Here is a 23,696-nt window from a genome sequence, read left to right on the forward strand (position 1 = left end):
GGGTGTGGAGGGCTCGGCACAGGGCCAGCCCAGGAGGTCCCCGAGAAGGCCTGCTGTGTCTGACTGGACCTGTGCCACCTCTGTCCCCCCTTGCCCGTTTCACTGAAGGCCCCCAAGGCCCTGCTCCCTCCTTTCCTGTCTGACCATCATCAGGGGCATCTCCCAGGGGACCCAACCAGGACTGAGGAGAATCACAGCTAAGGCCCCCGTCAAATTTGACCCCGTGTCCATGGCCACCTTAGGTTGGTGCCCACCATGGCCACCCCAGAAGGAGGGCCAGCTTTGAACACTCTTCCCCCACCTCTGCCCTGGCCTGGCTCAGGCCAAAGCTCTTCTCCCAGGACAGAGGCCAGTGTGACTCTCTCACTCTCTGCCACAGATTCAGGACCCTGTCCTGTCCATCACGGCAAGATGGGCTCACACAGTGATGGAGGCCACGGCTCCAAACAGGGTTGAACAGGGTCTCGGGCAGTATCTTCTAAGAGGCAGCTTTAGAGCCTGGCTTTTCTCACACTGAGCTCTGCTCTCCTCCTTTCAGCCAATCGGTCTCTGACCTTCCTGGGAAGGGAGTGGGGATTAACTAAAGCAGTGGCTCAAGGTCTGCAGCCCCTGCTCACACCTTAAATATGGTGGCCGAGGCCATTGACATGTCCCGGGGCTGAAGTGTGTTCATTGAGCTGCGCAGGGAAAGGAGGCCGGGAAGAGAAGCTCTTGGCTTATGTGTCCCAGAGACCAGCCTTGACACCTTCACCCCCTGGGACAACCTCTGGAGCAAAGACTAGGAATGAATCCACAAATTCTGGTGCCTCAAAGGGCCCCGGAATGACACTCAAGGATACTGTGCTTCCAAACCCAGATCTGGCCCTCTGTCTTATTTCCTCCTAATTTCACTCCCTTCCTCTCTTCTACTATGAATACCCCCTCTAAGACCTCAGAATCAAGAGAATCTGCTAAGAACAGAGATTTGGTAACCAGGGTCACTGGGGATCAAGTCTAACAGCCAGGAAACTAGAAAAATCTGAGCCTCTCTCATCCCCATTTTGTAGATGGGGAAACTGAGGCTAATAAACACTACTCAATTTCTAACAAGGGTTGCTGGGAGGGTCAGTGGGTTCATGCAGCAAAGCTAAGTTCAAGTGCTAAATAAATGTTAGCTGACAGAGAGTGAAGTAAGTCAGAAAGAAAAAAAAATCATATATTTACACATATATATGGAATCTAGAAAAATAGTATGTGCATGCTAAGTTGCTTCAGGCATGTCCAGCTCTTTTTGACCTCATGGACTGTAGCCTGCCAGGCTCCTCTGTCTATGGGATTCTCCAGGAAAGAATACCAAAGTGGGCTGCAATGCTTTCCTCTAGGTCAGGATCTTCCTGACCCAGGGATCGAACCTGCATGTCCTGTAGCTGCTACAGTGCAGGCAGATTCTTTCTCTGAGCCACCAGGGAAATGTTACAGATGATCTTATTTACAAACAGAAATAGAGACACAAATGTATGGACACCAAGCTGGGAAGAGGTGGGTGGGATGAACTGGAAGGTTGGGATTGGCATATATACACTATTGATACTAGGTATAAACAGGTAACTAATGAGAACCTGCTGTATAGCACAGGGAACTCTACTGGATGCTCTGTGGTGACCTAAGTGGAAGGAAACGGAAATGAGAGGGGATATATGTATACACATAGCTGATTCACTTTGCTGTACAGTAGAAACCAACACAACATTGTAAAGCAACTGTACTCCAATAAAAAAAAAAAATAATAAAAAAGCTAGCCGAGGTGATTATTGCTCAAAAGGGATTTATTACGTGTTCACACCTCAGTCATCCCAACTACGAAATGGGTGTATGAAGTATTTTTTCCTAAATAGGGAACAGCGGTTGGGCTCTGGTACTTGCTTCTTAAACAGATATGTGGAGGGTAAGTCCTGGAGGGTGTCTGAGTATTTTCAAACTAACCAGTCTTGCTGCTTTTCTCAGGATAAATGGAAGACTGCCACAATCAGAACATTAATACATAATGTAATCTACTGAGAATTCAACTCAAAGCATTGAAGGAGACCCCAGAAAGAGTAATTGCTTGGGGGGCCGTGGGAGTAGACTCTGGTCTAGGGATGCAGAAACAGTGACAAAGGGGACGTGGGCGGAGGGACTGGACTGGCTGCCTTTCCAGTTCATAGAGTCCAGGACCCAGGGGGAAATCCCAGACAGGGCGGGGAGAGAGGACACAGGTGTAAAAACCTATAAAAGGCAAAGAAGCCCAAAGGGACAAGGCTGATGCCATGTGTCACCAGAACCCCAGATTCTAAGCAAATTCTGGGTATGGTTCTAGTTAAAATGTTCTCTGTGAAAGACAATTATCACATGATATCACTTATATGTGGAATCTAAAAAAATGATACAGATGAATTTATTTACAAAATAGAAACGGACTCACAGATATTAATAACAAACTTACAGTTACCAAAGGGGAAAGGTGCAGGGAGGGATAAATCTGGAGTTTGGCATTACCATATATACACTCATATATAAAATAGATAACCAGCAAGGACCTGCTGAATAGCACAGGGAATGCTCCTCAATATTCTATGATTACCTAAATGGGAAACAAATCTGAAGAAGAATAGATACATGTATATGCGCACCTAAAGCACTTAGCTGTACACCTGAAACTAACACAACACTGTAAATCAACTTTAAAATAAAAATTAAATTAAAAAATAAATACAAAATGCTCTCTGTTGTGGATCCACAGTCATGGCCACCAACAAACTTCACTTTCTGGGAACCAGAGCCTCGAGGGCCTCTGCCCACATGATGGTCACATGACTTGCTCTGGGCAACGAGATCTCAGCAAACAAGCAGCAGGAAGTGGCTTGAAAAGCACTCTTGCAACGCGCTATGGCATCGAAGGTGCTGATGATGGGCGAACTGGTCATACAGGGACTCTGCAACTTTTCTGGAAATCTCAAACTTCTCCAAAGAAACATTTATTAAAAAAAACACGTGCATCACAGAATGTGCTCTTTTTTGGGACTCTAGCTGCCATGTGAAGCAGCTAACCTGCCAGAGACACATAGCCTAGCCAGAGCTGTGACAGAAAAGATTCTGGACACTTCTTTGACCTGACCCCAGATCAAATCTAGAGCCTAAGATCCTTTCAAGGGGGATCTGTTAACTGTTAAAAACAGTCAGTAGCGTATTTGGAAGATATTCTGTCAGTAGAGTTAAAATTCTCTGGAAGCTTCTACCAAATTCTAAGATGTATCACCTAAGTGTCTTTGACATCAGGGCTGTGGGACAGAGGGGCTGGCTTTGGGGGGATGGGGGGCTGCAGCAGCCGCCAAGACATCAGACTAGATGGCCCAAGAAAACAGTGGAAGCTTCTGTGTATGACTTACTTATCAAAGGGGAGCATATAAATTCAACCCAGGGCAACAGACTGCCCAGAAGATGAACAAATCCTTTGATGCAAGGAATGAGAAAAGAATGGAGTGTGGATGTGGGAAGGGAAATAGGAAACATTAAGTTGCTTTTCAAACCCACACAGTGTTGGAGACAAGGATGTGTGTGTAAAAAAAGCAGGTGGGCAGAACCATCCCAGAGAGATGAGACATTATTCTATTCAATCGCCACTCAGGCCACCTACCGCCCCACTGTCTGCAGGCCTAGTTACTCTCACAAAGGCAGCCAAGACATGGCCACACCTGCTAGGAACAAAAAGGACACTGGTGTCCCCTGCTGCTCAAGGCCTAGGACGTTCTCTGCACCCCAGAACTCCTCAAAGCAGAGTATCTGCGGCACAGATTCTTACCTGCCAGCCTGTTTGGTCATTAAAAAACACACTATTCAATGAATGTGCATTGAGTATGTTGTGGGTTTCAGGAGTGTCACTGGGTTCTGGGCAGGGCCTGGGTCTGATCCGCCTCCAAATGGTCTGAGCCACAGGCACAGGTTCTGTTGTGGGGAAGCTTTCAGGAAACATTTGTTGAACAAGCAGATTAAATAATAAGGCCCAGTTCCTTCCAGGAGCTCAGTGTAGGACAGGTGACTCGTTGTGAGGCAGGGACAAGGCCCTGCCAGGGCTTACTCCTCACGCTGAAGACAGGAAGCCTGCGCATCGTTTCTCCTTTGCCGCGCTCACCAATCATTGGCTTCGTTCAGATAATAAGGCTACATCTGTGCTGGGAGCTGCGCCTGTAGGAGCCTGGCAAGTGGCAAACCCGACAGGAAGCAGACACCCCCGCAGTGTGTGCTGAGTCCCAAGGGAGGTCAGTGTCTAGGGCTGTGAAGTACAGGGAGGAGCCCTTACTAGCCTCTTCCTCCTGTCGTAGTAAATTACTACAGGTTTAGTATCTTATAGTTCTAGACATCAGAAGTCTGAACTGGATCTTGGGAGGCTAACATCAAGGTGTGGGCAGGGCAATCTTCCTTCTGGAGGCTCTAGGAAAGAATCTGTTTCTGTCTTTTTGAGCTTCGAGAGGACATGCACATTCCTTGGCTCATGGCCCCTGCCTCCATCTTCAACGCCAGCACTGATGGATTGAGTCCTCATGTAAAATCTCCAGCCTGTTCTCTGACTTGCTCTGAGTCTGACTCTTCTGCCTCCTCTTTCACTTTGAAGGATCCATGAGATTACACTGGGCCCACAGGATCATCCCTCCATCTTAAGGATGTCTGATTAACAACTTTAATTCTCATTTGCCATGTAAACCACCATGTCCATATGCTCTAGAAAATTGGGAGGTAGACATCTTGGGGGTGAAGGGGTATCATCCTGCCAACCACAGGCCCTGGACCCATCAAGTGGAGATGGTCCAGAAAGGTTCCTGGAGGAAGCAGAGCCTGAATTGGGAATTGGAGGAAGAATGACCCTCAGGAGGCTGGGGGAGAAGAAAGGGCAAATGCAAAGACCCAGAGAAGGGAGAGGATCCACAGGCATCTTGGGGAACTATACATATGTAACACGTGTGTCCACATGCCAGAAGGAGAGAGATGAGGCTGCAAGGCAAGGAGAGGGTAGGAAAGGGCAACAGGACCATCTTAACACCTCATTCCTCATACTTGCCTCCTGCTCAAAACCTCCATGTCCCTGAACCCCAGGGTCCAACCCTTGGGGTTCACCGTGATCATCCCCTGCCACCCTCCACCTTCGCACTCCTGTACACAGGCTGGCCTCCTTACCATGCTATATCCCCTACAATAATACCATCTCTGTCCCTGCTGAAGTCTGAACCTGACCCGAACCAGGTACTGCTGTGTAATCTTGGCACATTCAGAGCCCACCTCATACTCATGTGAAAATTAAATGAGCTAAAGTGTGTGGCATTTTGAGCTAAAAGTGCTCAAAAATGCTGGCTGTCACCACCACTACCACCAACAACATTTCAGGGGGTCCAAGAGGAAGACTATTTCATAACAGGACTTAGACATTATTTGCCTCTTTTACTGTGTAAATATTTGTAATGTTGGTAAAAAAAAAAAAAGCTATGCTGGGTAAAATGTTGACATCCTTGCAGAAATCATGACAGTGGCATCAAACTGCGTAAGTAGTAACTATGTTCTTTAGATGGAAAAAAGGGAGGGGCAGTTTTACTTAACAATATCCTTGAGGAAGAGGTAAAAATAATTAATTCTATTCAAACTTGATCCCCAAGTACATATTTTTTAAATAAAATGGGAAGTACACATAAAACTCTTTTGTTGCATATCAAAGCACAACGTTCGTCTCAAGGAAAATCATTCGTGAAACTGTTTGAGTGACTAGCTAGTCACTTTTTGTAGGACATCATTTGTAATTGAAAGAATGAGCGCTGCTGCTGCTGCTAAGTCGCTTCAGTTGTGTCCGACTCTGTGCGACCCCAGAGACGGCAGCCCACCAGGCTCCCCCGTACCTGGGATTCTCCAGGCAAGAACACTGGAGTGGGTTGCCATTTCCTTCTCCAATGCATGAAAGTGAAAAGTGAAAGTGAAGTCGCTCAGTCGTGTCCGACTCTTGGCGACCCCATGGACTGCAGCCTTCCAGGCTCCTCCGCCCATGGGATTTTCCAGGCAAGAGTACTGGAGTGGGGAAAGAATGATCACCATACACTATAGTATCTGGCAAACTACTGAACTAATAAGTTACCAAATAAGTAAGTCTATTACTTCTAGGAGAACAAGTGACAGTATTTGTTGCCAGTGATAAAACTTGAAATTTTGAGTGAAAGTCCGAATTTGGGTAAACTTGATCTGCCATGAGGACTTTACCAGCTCCTCAAGACTTTTCTAAAGAGATTGGTGGTGATGTTAACAGATGTGACTTTTTGATGTTGGACAATGAAATATATCAACCTTTGGAGGATTCAAATCACTCAGGGAACCATTATTTTCTGAGTGATCAATGTTAGATTCCAAAAAATCATGTTGGGTACAATCTCCGCGTGTGTGTGTGTGTGTGTGTGTGTGTTAGTTGCTCAGTTGTGTCTGACTCTTGTGACCCCATGGACTGTAGCCCACTAGGCTCCTCTGGCCATGGAATTCTCCAGGCAAGAATACTGGAGTGGTTGCCATTTCCTTCTCTAGGGATCTTCCTGACCCAGGGATTGAACCCGGGTCTCCTGCACTGCAGGCAGATTCTTTACCACTGATCCACAATTTCCATTCAAAATGCCAATCGGACCAATGGTTTTGTCCATCCAGAGCACAAAACCTTCATTGGATATGGATTTAGATTCCACACTCAGCACACCTCTAAAAACTATCATTTGGTGAGTTCTAGTATAGCATCAAGAGAAATATCCACAGTTATCTAATAAGACAATTAATTTACTCCTCCCTCTTCCAGATACATATCTGTGTGATGCTAGATTTTCAATCAAAACAACAAACCACAGTAGCTTGACTGAGGAGTAACTATGAAAACTCAGCAGTCTTCTATGAAGTCAGACATTAAACAGTTTTTGAAAACTGTGAACCAATGCTGCTCTTCACCCTCAAGTTTTTTTATTTAGGAAAAAACAGTAATTTTTCACTTAAAAACTATGTTAACATGTAATAAGTTTAGTATTGTTATTTTAAAATAAATTAATGATAATATAGACATGTTTTGCTTTTAATTTCTAAGATAGCAAACACTGATAGATCTAAACCATATAAACAAAAGCTCTTTGGGGTCATCAATTTTATGCGTGTAAAGTGGTCCAGAGACCAGAAGGTTTGATAAATGCTGTCCTAAGAAAACAGATTTAAACAGATCTGTATAGTGCAGTGCTACATAACAGCAAGAATGAAAAGGAAAAAAAGCGGAAACAACTTAAATATCCAATAACAGAAAAGTGGCTAAATAAATTACAGGGCTTCCATTCGGCAGAACATTATGGAGTCACTAAAAATTATGTTTTCAAGGAGTATTTATCCTTGCGGGAAAACGCTCAACACACTCGACATGCCGTTAAGTGATTAAAAGAGGGAAGAAGGAAATTTTCATGATCATTGTTTCTGTAATGCCTTGAATCTCGAATGAAATCAATGAAACTGAGGGGGAGATCAAGACACCCTAAAGGAGTCCCCCAGGCAACAGGCTCACCACGAGTGTGGGGCTGGGGTCATGCAGGGACTCTGGGGTAAGTTTACAAACTCGATGACACCATTCCTTATTAAACAATCATTCAGAGCTTCTGCCTTTGAACTCAGGGTGAGACCAAAGTCCTAAACCAAACATTCCCAGACTCATCCCGGCAGAACCTTCTAAACAAAGGAACCTTCTAAACCCCAATTCTCCCAGACTTGATTCTTTTTGTTGGATTCTTTGATGTTGGAATCATGGCCTGATGTCTTGGGTGTTTGCTTGGGTTCCTAATCTTCTCACGTACTGAAAAATGCCAGTTTTGGGACTTCCCTGGTGGTCCAGTGGCTAAGATTCTGAGCTCCCAGTGCAGCAAGAAGCCTGGGTTCAATCCCTGATCTTGAAACTAAAGATTCAGCGTGTCTCAACAAAGACTGAAGATCCTGTGTGCTGCAACTAAGACCCAGTGCAACCAAATAAATATAGAAAAAAAAAAAAAAATTCTAGTTTCAACCAACCCAAGCTACAAGCTACCAGAGTGAGGGTGGCCAGGTGGGGACCACCAGAGTGGAAGTCTTTGGGGGTTCTGCATTTTCCCACCGTAGGGACACTGGTTGTTAACAAGTGTTGTCCAACATCTGCAGCTTTCTTGGCTGGTGCATTTATTCTCATCTTTCTCATTAAGGGCATATAAATTCCTTTTCATGCCCCAGTCTCCTTCTGCCCACATCTGTCTGCAATTTACTCACCACATGCTGTGGCCGGGGAGGAAGCATCTTTGTGACTTTGTGGAACGCCAGGCAGGATGCTTGAGGCGCTGAAGGTGTTCACCTCACTGCTTTTCAGGAACACTAGCTACCATGAACGTAGATGGGCTCAGGGGTTTAGGGTCTGGGCCACCCTGAATGGGACTCAGGTGACCAGCATCTCCAAAGAGATCCAAGGAGGTCTGCCAAGCCTGCTCTCATCTGATCATCACTAAATATTTGCACTAATGGTTCTTGGCACTGGGCCAAGTGCTTCATATCTCTAATCCTCCCGAGAATTCTGTGAAGTAGCTACCAGTTATAACTGGTCTCAATTATAAGAAAAACAGGTATTATTACCTTCTACAAGAGAATTATGGTTCAGAGAGGTTAAGGAATCTGCCCTAGGTCACATAGCTAGTAAGCGACAGAGCTGGGATTCAAGCCCAGATCTGACTCCAGAATCTGCTGTCCCCATTACTGAGCTAGGGTGGCCTCCAGTCTCTCCTGTCCAGGCTGACTTCATCCCTAGTGACCTCATCCAGAGGGAAGAAAAGGGATTTAGCACAGTGGATAAAGTTTTGGACTCTGCTGATAATTAGCTTGTCACTTTGGCCAAGTTACTTAATCTCCCTGAACTTCATTCAGCTGTGTCCATCTGTGAACGGGGTTAATACCTCCCAGCAGGACTGGGGTGAATGGTAGACCAAGTGCGTAGAGCAGTGCTGGAACACGGTAGAAAAAAAAGAAAGTGAAGTCGCTCAGTCATGTTTGACTCTTTGCGACCCCATGGACTGTAGCCTACCAGACTCCATCCATGGGATTTCCCAAGGCAAGAATGCTGGAGTGGGTAGCCACTCCTTTCTCCAGGGGATCTTTCTGACCTGGGGTTCAAACCTGGGTCTCCCACACTGCAGGCAGACTCTTTACTGTCTGAGCCACCAGGGAAGCCCGCTGGAACACATAGTAGGTGTTCAATAAAGCTTTCTTTGAATGAATACTGGCAAATCCTTCTTGAAGAGATTATTGTTGCTACAAAGGAGCTGCCCCATCAAGGGGATCTCTGGTCCCTGAGCAAGGCCCTGAAGACTTTTGGGGATGGATAAGAAATCATACAGCCCAGAGATGGGAAGAAATGCCTACAAAGCTCTGTGCCCTGTGGGCTACACAGAGAAGGATGCATATCATGGTAACAGCCTTCAGAGACACGACCGCATGTAACTCACTGTCACTGTCCCATCATTCAGATCAGAAAGCTGAGGTCTAGAGAGTGTAGGCCGTCTGTCCTAGGAGCTGGGGAGTGGAGGGTAAAGGAGCCTGCCTGCCCATTCCCCTGGGCCCTGGAACAGCAGACAGAGGGATTCCTCCTTCTCACGGGTCCAGAAGGCAGAATAAGGGTGAGAACTCTTTCCTCGGCCCAGGACACAGAAGGCAGGTGTCTCTGTCCTGCAATGAACAGCGGCTGAGGAGGCTGAGACAGTGTCTGGCTGCTTTCCCAACTCTGCAGGATCACAAAGCCTGGCAAGACCAGGACACCGGCTCATATGTCCCACGCCCAGGAACACGTGCCCTGTATGGGAGACTCCTGAGACTTTGGGTTCTCCTTCCTGAGAAAGGTAGGGATGTTCCAGGGCCTCCGAGAAGCTGGGAGTGGAGGGGGTTCACACAGATCTTCCTGGACTGCAAGAGGCTTGTGTAGAGAAAATGTGCGTGCCTGGCACAGGGACTTCTGATCATGCAGCGTCAGCTGGACCATGACACAGACCACCTGCCCGCCGTGGCCTGAACAGACCACCCTGAGCACTGTCCAAGTGGGCCCACCAGAAGAATAACGTGTATGGCTGAGAAGGATACAAAAAGGGGCTGGAACACCTGGATGAGGGCTCAATGGTTTCCTGAGCTTCCTGGGTGGTGGGGTGTTGGACAGACAGTTGGCTTAACCAGTGTTCTGCTGCTCACTTCACACCTCCAGTCAGAGAAACCCAGGAGGACAGAGTCAACTAACCATCTAGCAAAATCCCTTCTCCTTCTCTACCCCCAACTCCTACCCCTCCAGAGCCTTGTAGCTGGGACACAGACCCCGAGCACTCCCTGCAGCCAAATGATCACACTCCTGCCAAAGACACTCTCTGACCTTGCACTTCAGCTCTTTCCCTGGATCCATCACAGGCCAAGGGGAGCAGAGAGGCCCACCAGCCTGAAACACCCTTGGGATAGTTACAGAAGAAAGGGAGAAACAGATTCTTTAAGCCACCCTGTTCTGGGGTCTTTGCTACAGCAGCCCGAAATCAATGTAAGGAATAAACCTGCTTTGGCTTCAGAAACAAAGTCTTCAGAGAGTATTTATCGGTTCTAGCCAGCGGTAAGTGGGAAGGAGCTTGCCAAGCTTTATTGCCTCTTCCCTCCCCAGGAGAATCAAAGATACTAAGACAGGCTCAAGAGATCAAGGTAGACCTCCCCGAATATTTTCTTCCCCAATGTTTCCTGTTGCAGGACTATTCGGAGAAGCCTTCCAATCTTTCTCAAATAACCTTTTGAGACACAGTGTGGGCAGGTGGCTCCCAGGAGAGAGAGGTATGTCAGCCCCCAGTATCCCAGGCCAGCACTAAGGAAAGCAGGTGACACGTGGGCCCACTGACCGCCTGTCTCCTCAAGTGGTTTCTCTCCCAGCTGCTCCCCCACCCCCACCCAGGGCTGGGTGCTGCATTTCTTAGAGGGGAGCTCCTTCAGACCAAGTAAAAGCAAAAAGAGGCCAAGCCCTCCCCTGCGGAGCCCACCATGGTGAGCATAAGTGAAGTGGCGGATGGACGTGTCCTCCAGCACAGACCCCCGCACAGCCACACTGTCCTGCAGTGGAGGCACCGCAGGACCCGGAGGGTTCTGGGAAAGAGGAGACCCAACTGCTGGGGCAGCACCCTGGATCAGCAAAGATAACTGACCACCTGCCAATCACACCTAGGAGGGAGGTGCCCCATGACCAGCCGTGATGGCGAAACTGAGGTGGTCACACCGCAGGACGGAAAGATACCTGTACCCGACCCAGCATGACACAGGATTCCACCCAAGAAGGAAGGGGCAGCCCGTGCCAGGAGACTCCCGGGTCCACGCCACTCCCCCTGCAGATGCAGGACCCTGGCTCTCGGTGCCCCCTGTGGCCCCGGCTGAGCCCCAGGTGAGGGAGAGGAGGGAGCTGTCCCCGACTTGTCACTCACCCTGCAAGGCTTCTTTGGCTCTGGCTAGCTCTTGCTCCTTCTGGGCCAGCTGGACCCTGAGCTCGGTGGCCGAGAGGACCTCAGAGGACTTGCCACCCTGCGACTCCTCCAGGTCCTTCATCAACATCTCCTTCATCTGCCGGAGAAGGTGGACTTCCTCCTGGAGCCGGGACACTTCCTCCCGCAGGAGCGCTAGGGGAGAAGGGCATGTAGTTAGAGCAAGGGACAGGGGAGGCTGGCTGCGCTCGTTCACTTTTCTGGGGACAGTTTGAAGGTGCTTTGTTTTTCCTGTTGCTATGTGCTCAGCACCTTTCCTACCGTGTGCAGGAAGAAAACCCCAAAACAAACTTCTTGCAAAGAGCCTCTGCCCCAGTCCTGGGCCCCACCCACAGTCTGCAGACCACGCCGAGTGGGATCCCCACCCCTTCATCCCTCCACACTGTCTAGGGCTCCACTGTGGCTGCAGCTAGAGCGTCCACTCCAATGGCCGGGGTCTCCCTCCCTGCAGAGGGCGGGAGCATTACAGTCATACCCAGCTACACTTCACATGCTTTACCTTGTTTACCAAAACCTTTGGAGGCAGGAGATCTGACCCCATTTCACAGGTTAGGAAGTCGAGGTGCAGAGAGACTAAGAAGCTCCGTGAGTTCATAAACTGAGTAGGTAATGGAGGTGGGGTCTGAACCTAGGCCTGGTTGACTCCAGGCACAGTCGGCACAACAGTAACTCAGGACGGGGCAGACCCAGGCAAGAGGCTCACCTCACTTAGAGACTGATTAAAGGAGGTTTTGAGAAGCTCATGGAAGCAGGCCCAGAGCGGCTGGCCTCGGAAGCATCACTAAGCTCACACCCTCCTGCAGGTTGGTACCTCTCTCTGCCACAGGCCAAGCTCTTTCCATCCTTAGGGGGCGGGCACAGTCCTTGCCTGTGAGGGTCAGAGGGCACAGCTACAGCACAGCTCTTGAGGCCCCAGGGTCTCTGGTCTGGCTCCCTTGCTGACCATGAGTGTGGTCACAAGCAAGTCCCTCCCACTCTGAGCCTCAGCTGCCCCTTCTGTAAAATGGGTCTAAGCCTCATGGGGTGGTGAGGCTCCCTCCTCTCATGGGGCCTGTTCCTGGAGACGGGCTCTGTGTATACAGCCAGTGCTCAGTGCCAGTGAAGCAGGGGTGTTTCCCCAGGCTCCTCCCAGGTGTGCGCTGTTCTCTAAGGTCCCACAGTCTGCACTCCTCGGGGATCCTGGACCCAAAGGGAGAGTCAAGCCTGTGGGGGCAGGCTGGGGGGGGGAGCAGAGCTGAGGCCTCAGGGACTTGGGGTCCTCTGCCCCCAGAAGCCTGGGCAAAGGCGGCACCAAGTCCAGCCCCTGTTCCTGGTCCACCTCAACTACCTCCTCTGAGGCCATCTGGGTCCAGCTGCCACCCACATGAGCAGAGGCCTCCCTGGCCACCCAGCTCCTCCTCAGTCCCCAGCCAATCTCCAGCCTGATCCACAGAGCGCAGCACCTCATTGCTGAGCTCTAAACCCTCCCTCCCTGGCTGCCCATCAGCTGCCTTGTCACCCCATCGGAGGCCTTCCTCAGGCCACCTGGGGGAGACTTTCAGTTCTGAAGGTGCTAGATTCATCCTGCCTCTGGGCTGCCAGAAGGGTTTCCTTCCTTCTTCACAGGTTCCTCCCTGTAGGGCAGTCTCAGCCCCACAGTTACATCAACAGCCCTAAAACGGCCCCACCCACGGTCCAATTCTGACAGCACTTTGGACGACACGCCCCAAACCCCTCACTAATGTGGGAGGCCCGCATTCACTGAGGGGCCTCAAATGTCCTGAACACTGTATGACGACACACGACAATCAGACAATCCCCCCACCCATCCATCCACCCATCCATCCACCCAGCAAGAGTTCACGGGCACCTACTCCAAGCCAGTTGCTCCTGCAGGCCCTGGGGACCCCTGGGTGAATGTCACAGACAGGTCCTACCCTCAGGCTGGTGCTCCTAGACCCCAGATGGGCTAAAGGAACCCAAACCTGCATCCCAGGGAGGCAGGCTATCTGCGGAGGAGTTCCTGATTGCTCTCACACGAACAGACTCAAGTGCAGGCTGGCGAATGTCCAAGTCTCTTAGAAAACCTACAAAGTAGGAAGTTTGCATTGGGGGTCCCTCCCCTGCTCTTATTCTAGGCAAACACTTGCAAGCTGTCTATACTGCAGGACTGCCTGGTGTTCAAAAAGAAGGGAACACCCTCAGCCTCAAAAAGTCTCCAGCGAGTAGAAGCAGCAACACAAGTAATTATAACACAAAGCAATGGCAGTACCTGCTTGGGGCACAGAATATTTGAAATAGGTCGTGGAAGACTGGGGAGGAGGGCAGTGAGCAGAGGGAACAGCCTGAGAAGTGCTGGGAAGCCAGAGGTCCCTGGGTAACCAGTGAACAGTTACAGGTGAGGAAGAACAGGAGGAAAGGGTAGGCCAGGGTCAGATTATAAAAGATGTTAACCCCAACCACACACTGTGCCCCAAGCCCTGGCTCGCCATCTCCAGCAGTACTCAAGACTCTGGAACTTTCATTCTCACTTTCTGCCATAGACTGAATATTTGTGTTCAAAATTCATATGTGAGAGACTTCCCTGATGGCCCAGTGGCTAAGACTCCACGCTCCTAATGCAGGTGGCCCAGGTTCTATCCCTGGTTGGGGAACTAGATCTCACATGCTGAAACTAAGAGTTAGTATGCCACCACTAAGAGTTTGCAGCCGGCAAATAAAGATTGAAGATCTTGGATGCTGCATTGAAGACCCAGTGCAGCCAAAAAAAAAAAAAAAAAAATCACGTGTGAAACTTAATCCCCAGGTGATGACAGTATGTGAAGACAACTGATCAGATCACAAGGGTGGAGCCATCATAAATGGGATTAGTGACCTGTCTACCAGGTGAAGATGAAGCAAAAAAGACAGCTATGAATCACCAAGAGGGTCCTTACCAGACATGGAATTTACCAGTGCCTGGTCTTGGACTTCCAGCCTCCAGAACTGTGAGACACACACTTCTGTGGCTTATAAGCCATCCGGTATTTTTGTTATAGCAACCCAAATAGGCCAAGACACTTTCCTTCATCAATTCTCCCCAGTCACAGCTGCCAGGGACTGTTTCCACTCAACAGTCACCAAATGTCTATTTCACAGTGGGGTGTGAGTGACTGCTAAGTACCCCATTTATATTTACATTACCAGGCAAGTAGAAGCCAGAACTGTTTTTTATTTTATTTTAGGGCTTTCTCAAACTGCCCAGAGGAAGCCACTGAGGTTGTTTGCTATCTATGCAGACCGCAGAGGATTCCAAGAGACCTGGCTTCAAATCCAGGCCTGACCAGGGCCTTGTTGTGACCCTGAGCAAGCTCTGTGATTTCTCTGACTCTCAGTTGCCATGTACACTGTGTGGGCACAATGTCACCCCTGTAGGGTTGCCAGATTGAGCAAAACAAAACAAAGTGAAGCAAAACGAACCAAAAAAGCCCAGATGCACAGTTAAATTTGAATTTTAAATAACAAATAATTTTTAATATAAGTGTATCCTAAATATTACACGGGACATACTTATGCTGAAAATTGATTCGATGTTTATCTAAAATTCAAATGTAACCGGGCGTGCTGTGTTTTATCCAGCAACCCTACTTCCGTCACAATGAAACGGGGCCATCATGAGAAAGGGCTGTACTGGATGATGGCCTGGGAGGAAGGAGGTGAAGGCACAGAGCAGCCTGGCACAGCCTTCTCTGCCCTCCCTCCACCGCTACTTGGATGAGGGCAAGATGGGGCTGCGTGTCCCTCTCCTGAGCTAACAGTGGCAAAGGTGGATTTTTTTTTCCTGTGCTCAGGTTGCTAATAGGTATACTGGACACCTAGGCCCCGCCCCTGGAGTCAGGTTCTGAACAAGCAGGAGGGCGGGAACCAGGTGTGGCTCTTGCAGGAGCCAAGTCTCAGGAGACCAGGCTGGAAAAACAACTCCACAGAAAGAGAGAGGCTTGTCCAAGCTTAGGAACTGCCCCTGCCCCCCTCTAGACTAGATCTTGCACCACCTGGACCCTTTCAGGGGCAAACAGGGGTGACAGGTCTGGGACTGCAATCACAGAGAACCTCACAAGACTGAAGCCCATTTACCTGCTCTGGGACCATCTGCAGGCACTTCCCCTCCCTGAGGGCTTCCCAGGCGGTGCTAGCGGTAAAGAACCTGACTGCAAGAGGTTCAGGTGTGATCCCTGGGCTGGGATGATCCCCTGGAGGAGAGCGTGGCAACCCACTCCAGCATTCTTGCCTGGAGAATCCCATGGACAGAGGAGCTTGGTGGACTTCAGTCCATGGGGTAGCAAAGAGTCAGATACAACTGAAGGGACTTAGCATGCATGCACGCCCCTCCCTGGGCCTCAGTGGCCTCAACCGTGAAACGGAATGATAGGAACGTGTGATATACTTAAACGTGCACACGATGAGAACTGTGTGTGCTCTCAACTCCCCTTCCCCTCTGCACAGAGGGGAGTGAACTCATCCCCCAGGAGCAATGAAGAAGTGAGAGTTGGAAGATTTGGGTTTCTGCCTCAGAAGGACAGCTACCTCGCTGTGTGACCTAGGACGAGTCACTGTCCCTCTTTGGGCCTTCATAATGTTAGGTAGTTAGAACAGGAAACAGGAGTCCAAAATGGCAGTGGCTAAAAGACAAGGATGGGAAAAGCCCATGAAAATAGAACAAAGGAAGGTCAAAGGAAGGTCCGAGGACCGGCGTGAGGACCTCAGGTAGAACTAACAGCACTCCTGGCTAGCCCAATTTGCATAGCGCAGGCCTAGGGAGGAGGAAAAAACATAAAAAGAGGAGCCAAAGGGCCGGGGCTCTCTCTTCTCTTCGTCTTTGGGTCGGCATGCCCTCACGCCTCGAGGATGTATTTTCCTGCTATTTTCTAAATAAAACTGAGCTGTAACACGGAGCTGTAACACTGATCTAAGAGCTATAACATGGTCTGTTTAGAACAGAAAGCTATAACATGGTCTGTCTAAGAGCTGTGACGTGCTGAGGGCTTTATGTCCGTTGCTTCAAATTTTTGTTGAGACCCGACAGAACCGAGATTACACTCGCCTGACATCTAGTATCAGTGCCCTTAGAAGAATGCACTCTTCATGAATCTAGAGGAATGCTGCACTCCTCCCCTTCGCAGGGCAGGGGTCCCTGCTCTGGCTCACGGCTGCTCTGCTCAATGAGACACACGTGGCTACTTACATGTAAATTAGTCACAACCTACTCAGTTCCTCAGCTGTGCTCACCTCATGTGAAGAGCACAGAGTCGCCCCTTCAGGATGCGGAGCTCCGGGGTCACTGGTCGTCCAGGGGCATGAAGCAGGGAAGGGAAGAAGTGGGGTTTGTGAGGCATCTGGCACAGAGCTGGCTGCAGACTCACGGACAGGAGGGAGCCTTGTGCCGAAAGCTGGGGAAGGAGCCACATTCCTGCAGAAACTGTTCTAGCCTTTGCGGAGGGACACAAACAGCAAAGACCGACTGTGTACCTTTCTGCCTGTCACTGGGAAACCACGCACCCTCGGATCGTAGGGCAGCGGGCGAATGGTGGTGAAAGGTGTGTGTGTGTTAGTCGCTTAGTTGTGTCCAACTCTTCTTAACCCCATGGACTGTAGTCCACCAGACTCCTCTGTCCATGAGATTCTCCAGGCAAGAAACTGGAGTGGGTTGCCATGCCCTCCTCCAGGGGATCTTCCCGATCCAGGGGTCAAACCTTGGTCTCCTGCATTGCAGGCATATTCTTTACTGTCTAAGCTACCAGGGAAGCCTGGTGGTGAAAGGGCCTGGTGCCCAGGAAGCCACAGACACAGCAATGTTCTTGGCCAAGGAAGCCGGAAGTAAGTGTTGCCTGGGAGATGGCTCTTCCCCTGCCGCCCTCCTCCGGGAAGCCGCCAGTCACCAATGGTGCTGCCCTCAGGGGTGGCCTTACCAGCAGGCAGGCCACACAGCAGAAGCCTCCAGGGCCTTCTTCTCAAGGGCAAGGGGGTGTGGCATACTTATCAGGTGGCGAAGGGAGCTGGGGAGACCCTGTGCCTCCCTAGCACATCTTTTGTTTGTGAGAGCAGTGAGTGTTCTGCATTTTAAAAATGCCATTTCTTGGCCTCCCTTGCAGCTAGAATTGTCTGTGTGACTCAGTCTGGCTGATGAGATATAGGAGATAGTCCCTGAGACTGCCCTTTAAGAAAAAAGGACTTTGCTCAATGGTAAAGAATCTGCCTGCAATGCAGGAGGCACAGTTTCCATCGCTGGGTTGGGAAGATCCCCTGGAGAAAGAAATGGCAACCGACTCCAGTATTCTTGCCTGGAGAATCCCAAGTACCGAGGAGCCTGGTAGGCTACAGTCCACGGGGTCTCACAAGAGCCAGACTTGACTTAGTGACCAAACAACAACAAATGGGAAGGAAATGCAAAAAAGAGGGAACATATGTATAAGTATAACTGATTCACTTTGCTGTACAGTATAAACACAACATTGCAAAGCAACAATATGACAAAAAAATTTTTTTTAATAAAAGAAAAAAGGCTTTGTCTCCTCCCTGCCTTCTTGCCTGGAGAGTAGATTTGTGGTCAGAACTGCAGCAGCCACATTGTAACAAGGAGGTAACATGCACAGAGGGCACAAAAAGATGCTAAGGGAAGAGAGCCTGGGCCTGGCGAGCATAGCTCAGCCCTGCACCTGTGTGGAGACCTGCAGCAGCACCAGCTGGGCAGGGCCACCTGGCGTTGGAGAGCCTTTGATTTCCCTGCTGATCTACCAGTTTCCCGGAGCCAACCGCCACTCCTGGCCCCAGGGAAGAGCCCCAAGTCCTTTCCTGGCTTAATTTTTGTGAGCTCATCAGGTTGGGACGAGAGAGAAACAAGAGAAAGGAAAAAAAGCTTATTTTCCTTGACTGTAGGGCACCATCCAAGAGTCCTCTGAGCTGTCTCCATTCGAGAGGTTTGTGAGTCTGTCCTTCCCAAGCCAGAGGTCCAAACAGCAATAATACTGTAATTACTGTGTCAATGACAATGACTTCTTTACTAACATTTCTAGAGCGCAAGGTATGTGCTCCAGGCTCTGTTTTAAGTATGTCACATGCCTAACAGATACTAGTGAATTCTCACAATAACCTCATAAAGTAGGATCATCCCATTCAACAGATGGGGAAGTTGAGGCACGGGATTTAGGTGACTTGACCAATGTCATTTGGAGTAAAAGGCAGAGTCAGGGGTAGAAGCCAGTGGTCTAGCTTTAGCACCTGCCCACACTATACTGTCTTGCAGGAGGAGAGGGCAACAGTGTCCGTGGGTGACACAGAGGGAACCCTACAGTGCTGTGTGCTCACCCTGGTAGATGGCAGGCAAGGCAGGGTTGCCCCCCCCCACACCCCACCAGCAGGTATGGGCTCACTCTTGTTTCCTACGTGGAGCTGGGCGTCACAGAGAGCCACCACTCCGTGCACCACCCTCCCCAGGGGCACAGTCCCCATGTAGCTCCTTAAGGACGTGGCCACGGAGGCAGCAGGGGCCCTGATGACACCCAACGCCCAGCTCCAGCCCAGCACTGGGCTCCTGGCAGGCCCGCGCCGAGCACGGTGCAAGGCGAACGTGGGCCAGGCACGTCTGGGTCAGCCCCCGGGGTCCAGTCCCAGCTCCCCAGCTTCCTGGCTATTTGACCTTAGGACAAGTGACCTCCGAGTTTATCTGAAAATGGAGCCAAGACCAGTCTCCCAAGCCTGTGGTAAACATTAAAGCAATCATCTAAGTGGGAACATTCCGGAAGGTTCTAAATGGGGGTCACATGTCACTCATTAAGACCATTATTATAGAAAAGGGCAAATCTCCCCAATGTTCTGAGGAAAGGCCTTGGCCTCACTGACCTCAGAGCCCTGACCTGTGGGCCTCCCAGCATGGGAGGGGTGGCTTAAATGGCAGAGAAGGCTGAGTCACCCTGTCTGCAGGGGGAGGGCAGGAGCCAGAACATGGAGGGGCTCCAAGTGGAGCCTAGGCTGGAGTGACAGTCCCTGGCTGCTCGTCATAGATGGACACCTTGAAAAACTACCACAGACACACACACACATCTGTCAAAACTCACCAAGCTCCAACTGTACCCTTAAGACCTGTTTACTTTGCTGTAGGGAATTATACCACCAAAAAAAAAGCGGGGGTGGGGGTGAGGGGAGAGTCAGTAACATAGTTCAGGTTTTCCATTAACTGACTTTTATAGATCCTCCTCCCCAATCCAGGTACCGGGCCCAGCATCCCCCTGACCCCTAGCAGGGCTCAGCGGAAGGGGAACTTGAATCCAGCCCCAGGCTCGGTGGACTACCTCCATTCACTTGAGCTACACCTGCTCTGTGGGAGAGAAATTGGATGCCCTGAGAACCATGCCCCGCTGGCCCTGGCTGGCTGGAGGTCACTCTGGATGGCACGATGCTCTGCTTAACGACGCCACAGTTCTCTCCCAGTCCAAACACCCTCTCTGGCAGAGACAGGGGTTGATGGCACTGCCACATTCTCAGACTCTGACTGTGCAGGATGCCGCTCACTGGATTACAGGCTTCATCTCACCGGATCCTCATAGCACCTACGCAGGGCTGCGGTGACCCCGCCCGAGTTCAGAGACACTGAGGGCTGTGGGATGGAGCCCAGGTCAGCCTGGGGGTCATGAGCCCCCCACCATGGGTTGGTCCAGCAGCGCTCGGCAGGCTGTGAGTGTTCAAAAGGCACCACTGTCGCCATGACTGCCATTATTGTCATCACTGCCAAATCTGGCCCAGGAAGTGATCTCAGAACATTAGGATGACTTTTGTTCCAAAAATTAGGAATCAGGGACCTCCCTGGTAGTCCAGTGGCTAAGACTCTGCACCTCCCAGGGCAGGGGGCTCCAGGTGGGATCCCTAGTCAGGGAACTAGATCCCACAAGCTGCAACTAAGGGTTCGAGCGCTGCGACTGAAGATTCTGCACGCTACAATTAAAAAGGATCCTGCATGCCACAACTAAGACCTAGCACAGACAAATATTAAAAAAATTAGGAATCAGGTTGTTCTTGGAGTGTTTAAATGTCAAGACTGAGGCACAATGATTCATATCAAATCCCCATGAGAAATGGGTTCCCAGGCCCCAAGGCTAAACAGGACCACATGTATTCGGGTCCCAAGAATCCAGTGCCTGATGGCAGAGGGGAGTCTTGAAAAGAAAGAGCCAGAGAGGGGGTTGCTGGCAGAACGCACTGCCCAGGCAGAGAGGGTAAGGGTCTTCGCCAGTGGTCTAAGGGCACCTCCTCGGTTCTGCCTTTATGTGGCGGGAGCACATGACGAGAAAGAGGTCAGCTGTATTCCCACAGTGCAGTCCCTCTGTTCTTGAATTCAAGCATCATCATCATCATCACAGTGAGCCTCTCCTCTCATGCATGCCAAAACACCTCTAAGTCCTCGCACCATTAATTCTTGATTCTCACAGTAACACAAGGGGATATACCCATTTTACAGAAGTAACCAAGGCAGGGAGAAAACGTGGTTAAACTCAGAAGGTCTGGCTGCAGAGCCTTTTCCAGTCACCCCTGAGTTATATTCTACCCCTTCTCCTCTGGGTCCGGGTGCCAGTCTGCAAGCTCTCCCCAAGGCCGGCAAAGCGTATGTTTCCTCTAAGGGCCTGCTGTGGTTAACAGGGAGCCCTCAAACCCTCCTGGATAGACACCACTGTTTGCATCCTTCCCCGAGACTGGAAGGCCTGAGGTCACAGAACCTCTTGGCCAAGCTGACCCTAAAGCTAAGTGGGGCCAGGAATCCTGGATTCAGTCAGGTCAGCAGAGGCAACAGAAGCAATGTGGCCCTCAGTTCTAGACTCAGCCTCAAAGGTTCCTCAGAGCTCTGTAAATTACCGGAATTCCACAGGGACACTGAGTCAGGTGGGACTTGAACGTAATGGTCTGTGGAGAGAGAAATCTGGGAAGAGCAGCCTGAAGGCTGGGCCTCCAGGACTAAGAAGAGACTTGAAATCACTTCCTTTTGCTTGATTGGTCCTCGCAGACCCAGCCTGGGCTCCCCTCCTGCCTGGTTTTTGTATAGTGAGCTGAAAACAGCCCTCTTGGACCACCTCTGTTCATCATGCCTACTCTTCCGTCCCTCCCCTCCTGCCCCCTGCACATGAGACAGACCCAAGAAACCAGGAACAGGGCAAGTGGCAGGCAGACAAAAGCTGGAACCATGCTTTGCTAGAGATTTCCAGGTTCTGTCTGTCTCTGTTATGTGATCCCGACACTTAAAGCTTTGGGGGTGATGGGACACAATACAGCACTCACCAAACAAGAGGAGATTCTCAAAAACCTCCCAGCCGCTTCTCAACTATTAATCCCAAGGCTGCTCCAGGGCCCGGGAGAACCACCTGGTAATTTTTATTACAAGTGGGTGGGGTGGGCCTGGCAAGTACCAGGTGATGCAGCCTTTGTCTTTTTCTCATATTTCACAGTAACTGTATGTTCTTTGAGGCACTGTTTAATCTGTCTTTCCTGCAGAGCTGTTTCAGTGCAGCTGCTGGTGCATAAACACACCTTCCGGCCACACCATCCTTGGCTCCTGACTGCCAGGCTAATCCTCTTCCACAATCTTGAGTGGGGGAAGCCCCTGTTTCTCAGGAAGAGCTGTGCCCATCCAGCTCCGCACCCCAGGAATCTGATTCTCTCCAGGGAAGGGATTTGCTTCCTTCGACCGTACCTCATGCGTGTGTGTGTGCTAAGTTGCTCAGTTTGTCTGACTCTTTGACCCCATGAACTGTATCCTGCCAGACTCCTGTGTCCCTGGAATTTTCCAGGCAAGAATACTGGAGTGGGTTGCCATGCCCTTCTCCAGGGGATATTCCTGATCCAGGGATCAAACTCAGATCTGTCTGCATTGCAGGCAGATACCACTGAGCCACCAGGGAAGCCTTCGACCATCCCTCACCAAGCACCAACTCAGCACCAGTCATGTGCTAGGCACCAGCCCTGGAACGATGACGGTCACAGGTTCTAAAGCAGAGATGCCCTGGGGGAATTGAAGGAATCACAAACCTCCAGAACATGGCTTCCTCATTCTCAGGCACAACCAAACCCGAGGATCTGTGCTGCAGAACATGGGCCTGCAGGCGGCCTGGCCTGATCTTTGCTTCCTGTGTCCACTGCTCTTGAAACCCAGAAAGAACAGTCTCTGGCAGACTTTCTGGACATGTGGCTTGATGTTGCCAAGCACTGACAGCCAGTAGGAGCCTCAGAGTCCTCGGGGGTCTGCAACAGCCACTCAGCAGGTGATTCTAGCTTCAGAATGAATACAGATTGCCCAAATACAGCATCTGTCTGGGGGTGGAAAGGCAAGCCCTTTCCTAACACCTAAATGCTGAGTCCCTGATGGTCTGCAGCAGCAGTGATTACCTTGTTCCAAAGCCAGGTCTCCAGGCCTCCTTGGGGCCCTTAAGGAGCCCACTCCTATCCACTTGCTGGGTAGGAGTCATGGGAATGCGGTTCAAAGGTGGAGATAAGACCCAAGCTGACCAATAAGACAGCTGAGTTGTCCTGGCCACTGTGATTGGTTTAGAAGGGGAAGCACATGACACAGGTCAGTCCAATCAGTCGGTATCTGGACTGGGAGATGCTCTTTTTAATTATGGATGAGAGGATGGAGCCTGGAGGTGCTGGTGGCCAAGAAGGGAGCACCAATAAGACAAAGACTGGATCCAGATAATATCCGTGTCCTGGATCACACCACACCTGAAGCCAGAATCTACTCCTGAACTTTTCAGTTATGTGGGCCAATACTTTCTTAAGCCAGTTTGACTTGCATTTTCTATCCCTTGCAACTGTAAGATAACTCTGATAAACTACTTCTGTCAGTAACCACTTTCTGGGTGCCCAGCAACCCACAAACCTAAGGCCACCTTCTATGTGCTAAGCACTCAAAGTTATATCACTCTTTCAGAAACCAGACGAACAAAACGGACAATGGAATCCTCTTCCACAAAACCAGTGAGCACCTACCCCCACGTGATTCTAGCTTTTCTTTGACAGCAGTGACCAGTCCCCCTGGGTTGAAATCCTGGAAGGCACAAACTTTCAAGTTCTGCCTTGAGTCCATTTCTAGACTTCTCCTGCCCAAATCAGCCTTTCTCCTCTTCTCCCACCTGG

General features: G+C 50.2%; 1 protein-coding gene across 3 annotated transcripts in view; it reads right to left on the reverse strand.

Annotated features, from left to right (window-relative positions):
* The window catches only part of KAZN (kazrin, periplakin interacting protein), a 1,332,513-nt gene that overhangs the window by 122,861 nt on the left and 1,185,956 nt on the right, over positions 1-23,696 (reverse strand). For all 3 annotated transcript variants that reach the window (XM_024976842.2, XM_024976843.2, XM_005217212.5), the window contains one exon: positions 11,508-11,699. In XM_024976842.2, coding sequence (XP_024832610.2) covers positions 11,508-11,699 — 192 coding nt within the window. The remainder of the gene's footprint in view (positions 1-11,507; positions 11,700-23,696) is intronic.

The sequence above is a fragment of the Bos taurus genome, chromosome 16 (genome assembly GCF_002263795.3).
Source record: "Bos taurus isolate L1 Dominette 01449 registration number 42190680 breed Hereford chromosome 16, ARS-UCD2.0, whole genome shotgun sequence".
Taxonomy (NCBI): Eukaryota; Metazoa; Chordata; class Mammalia; order Artiodactyla; family Bovidae; genus Bos; species Bos taurus.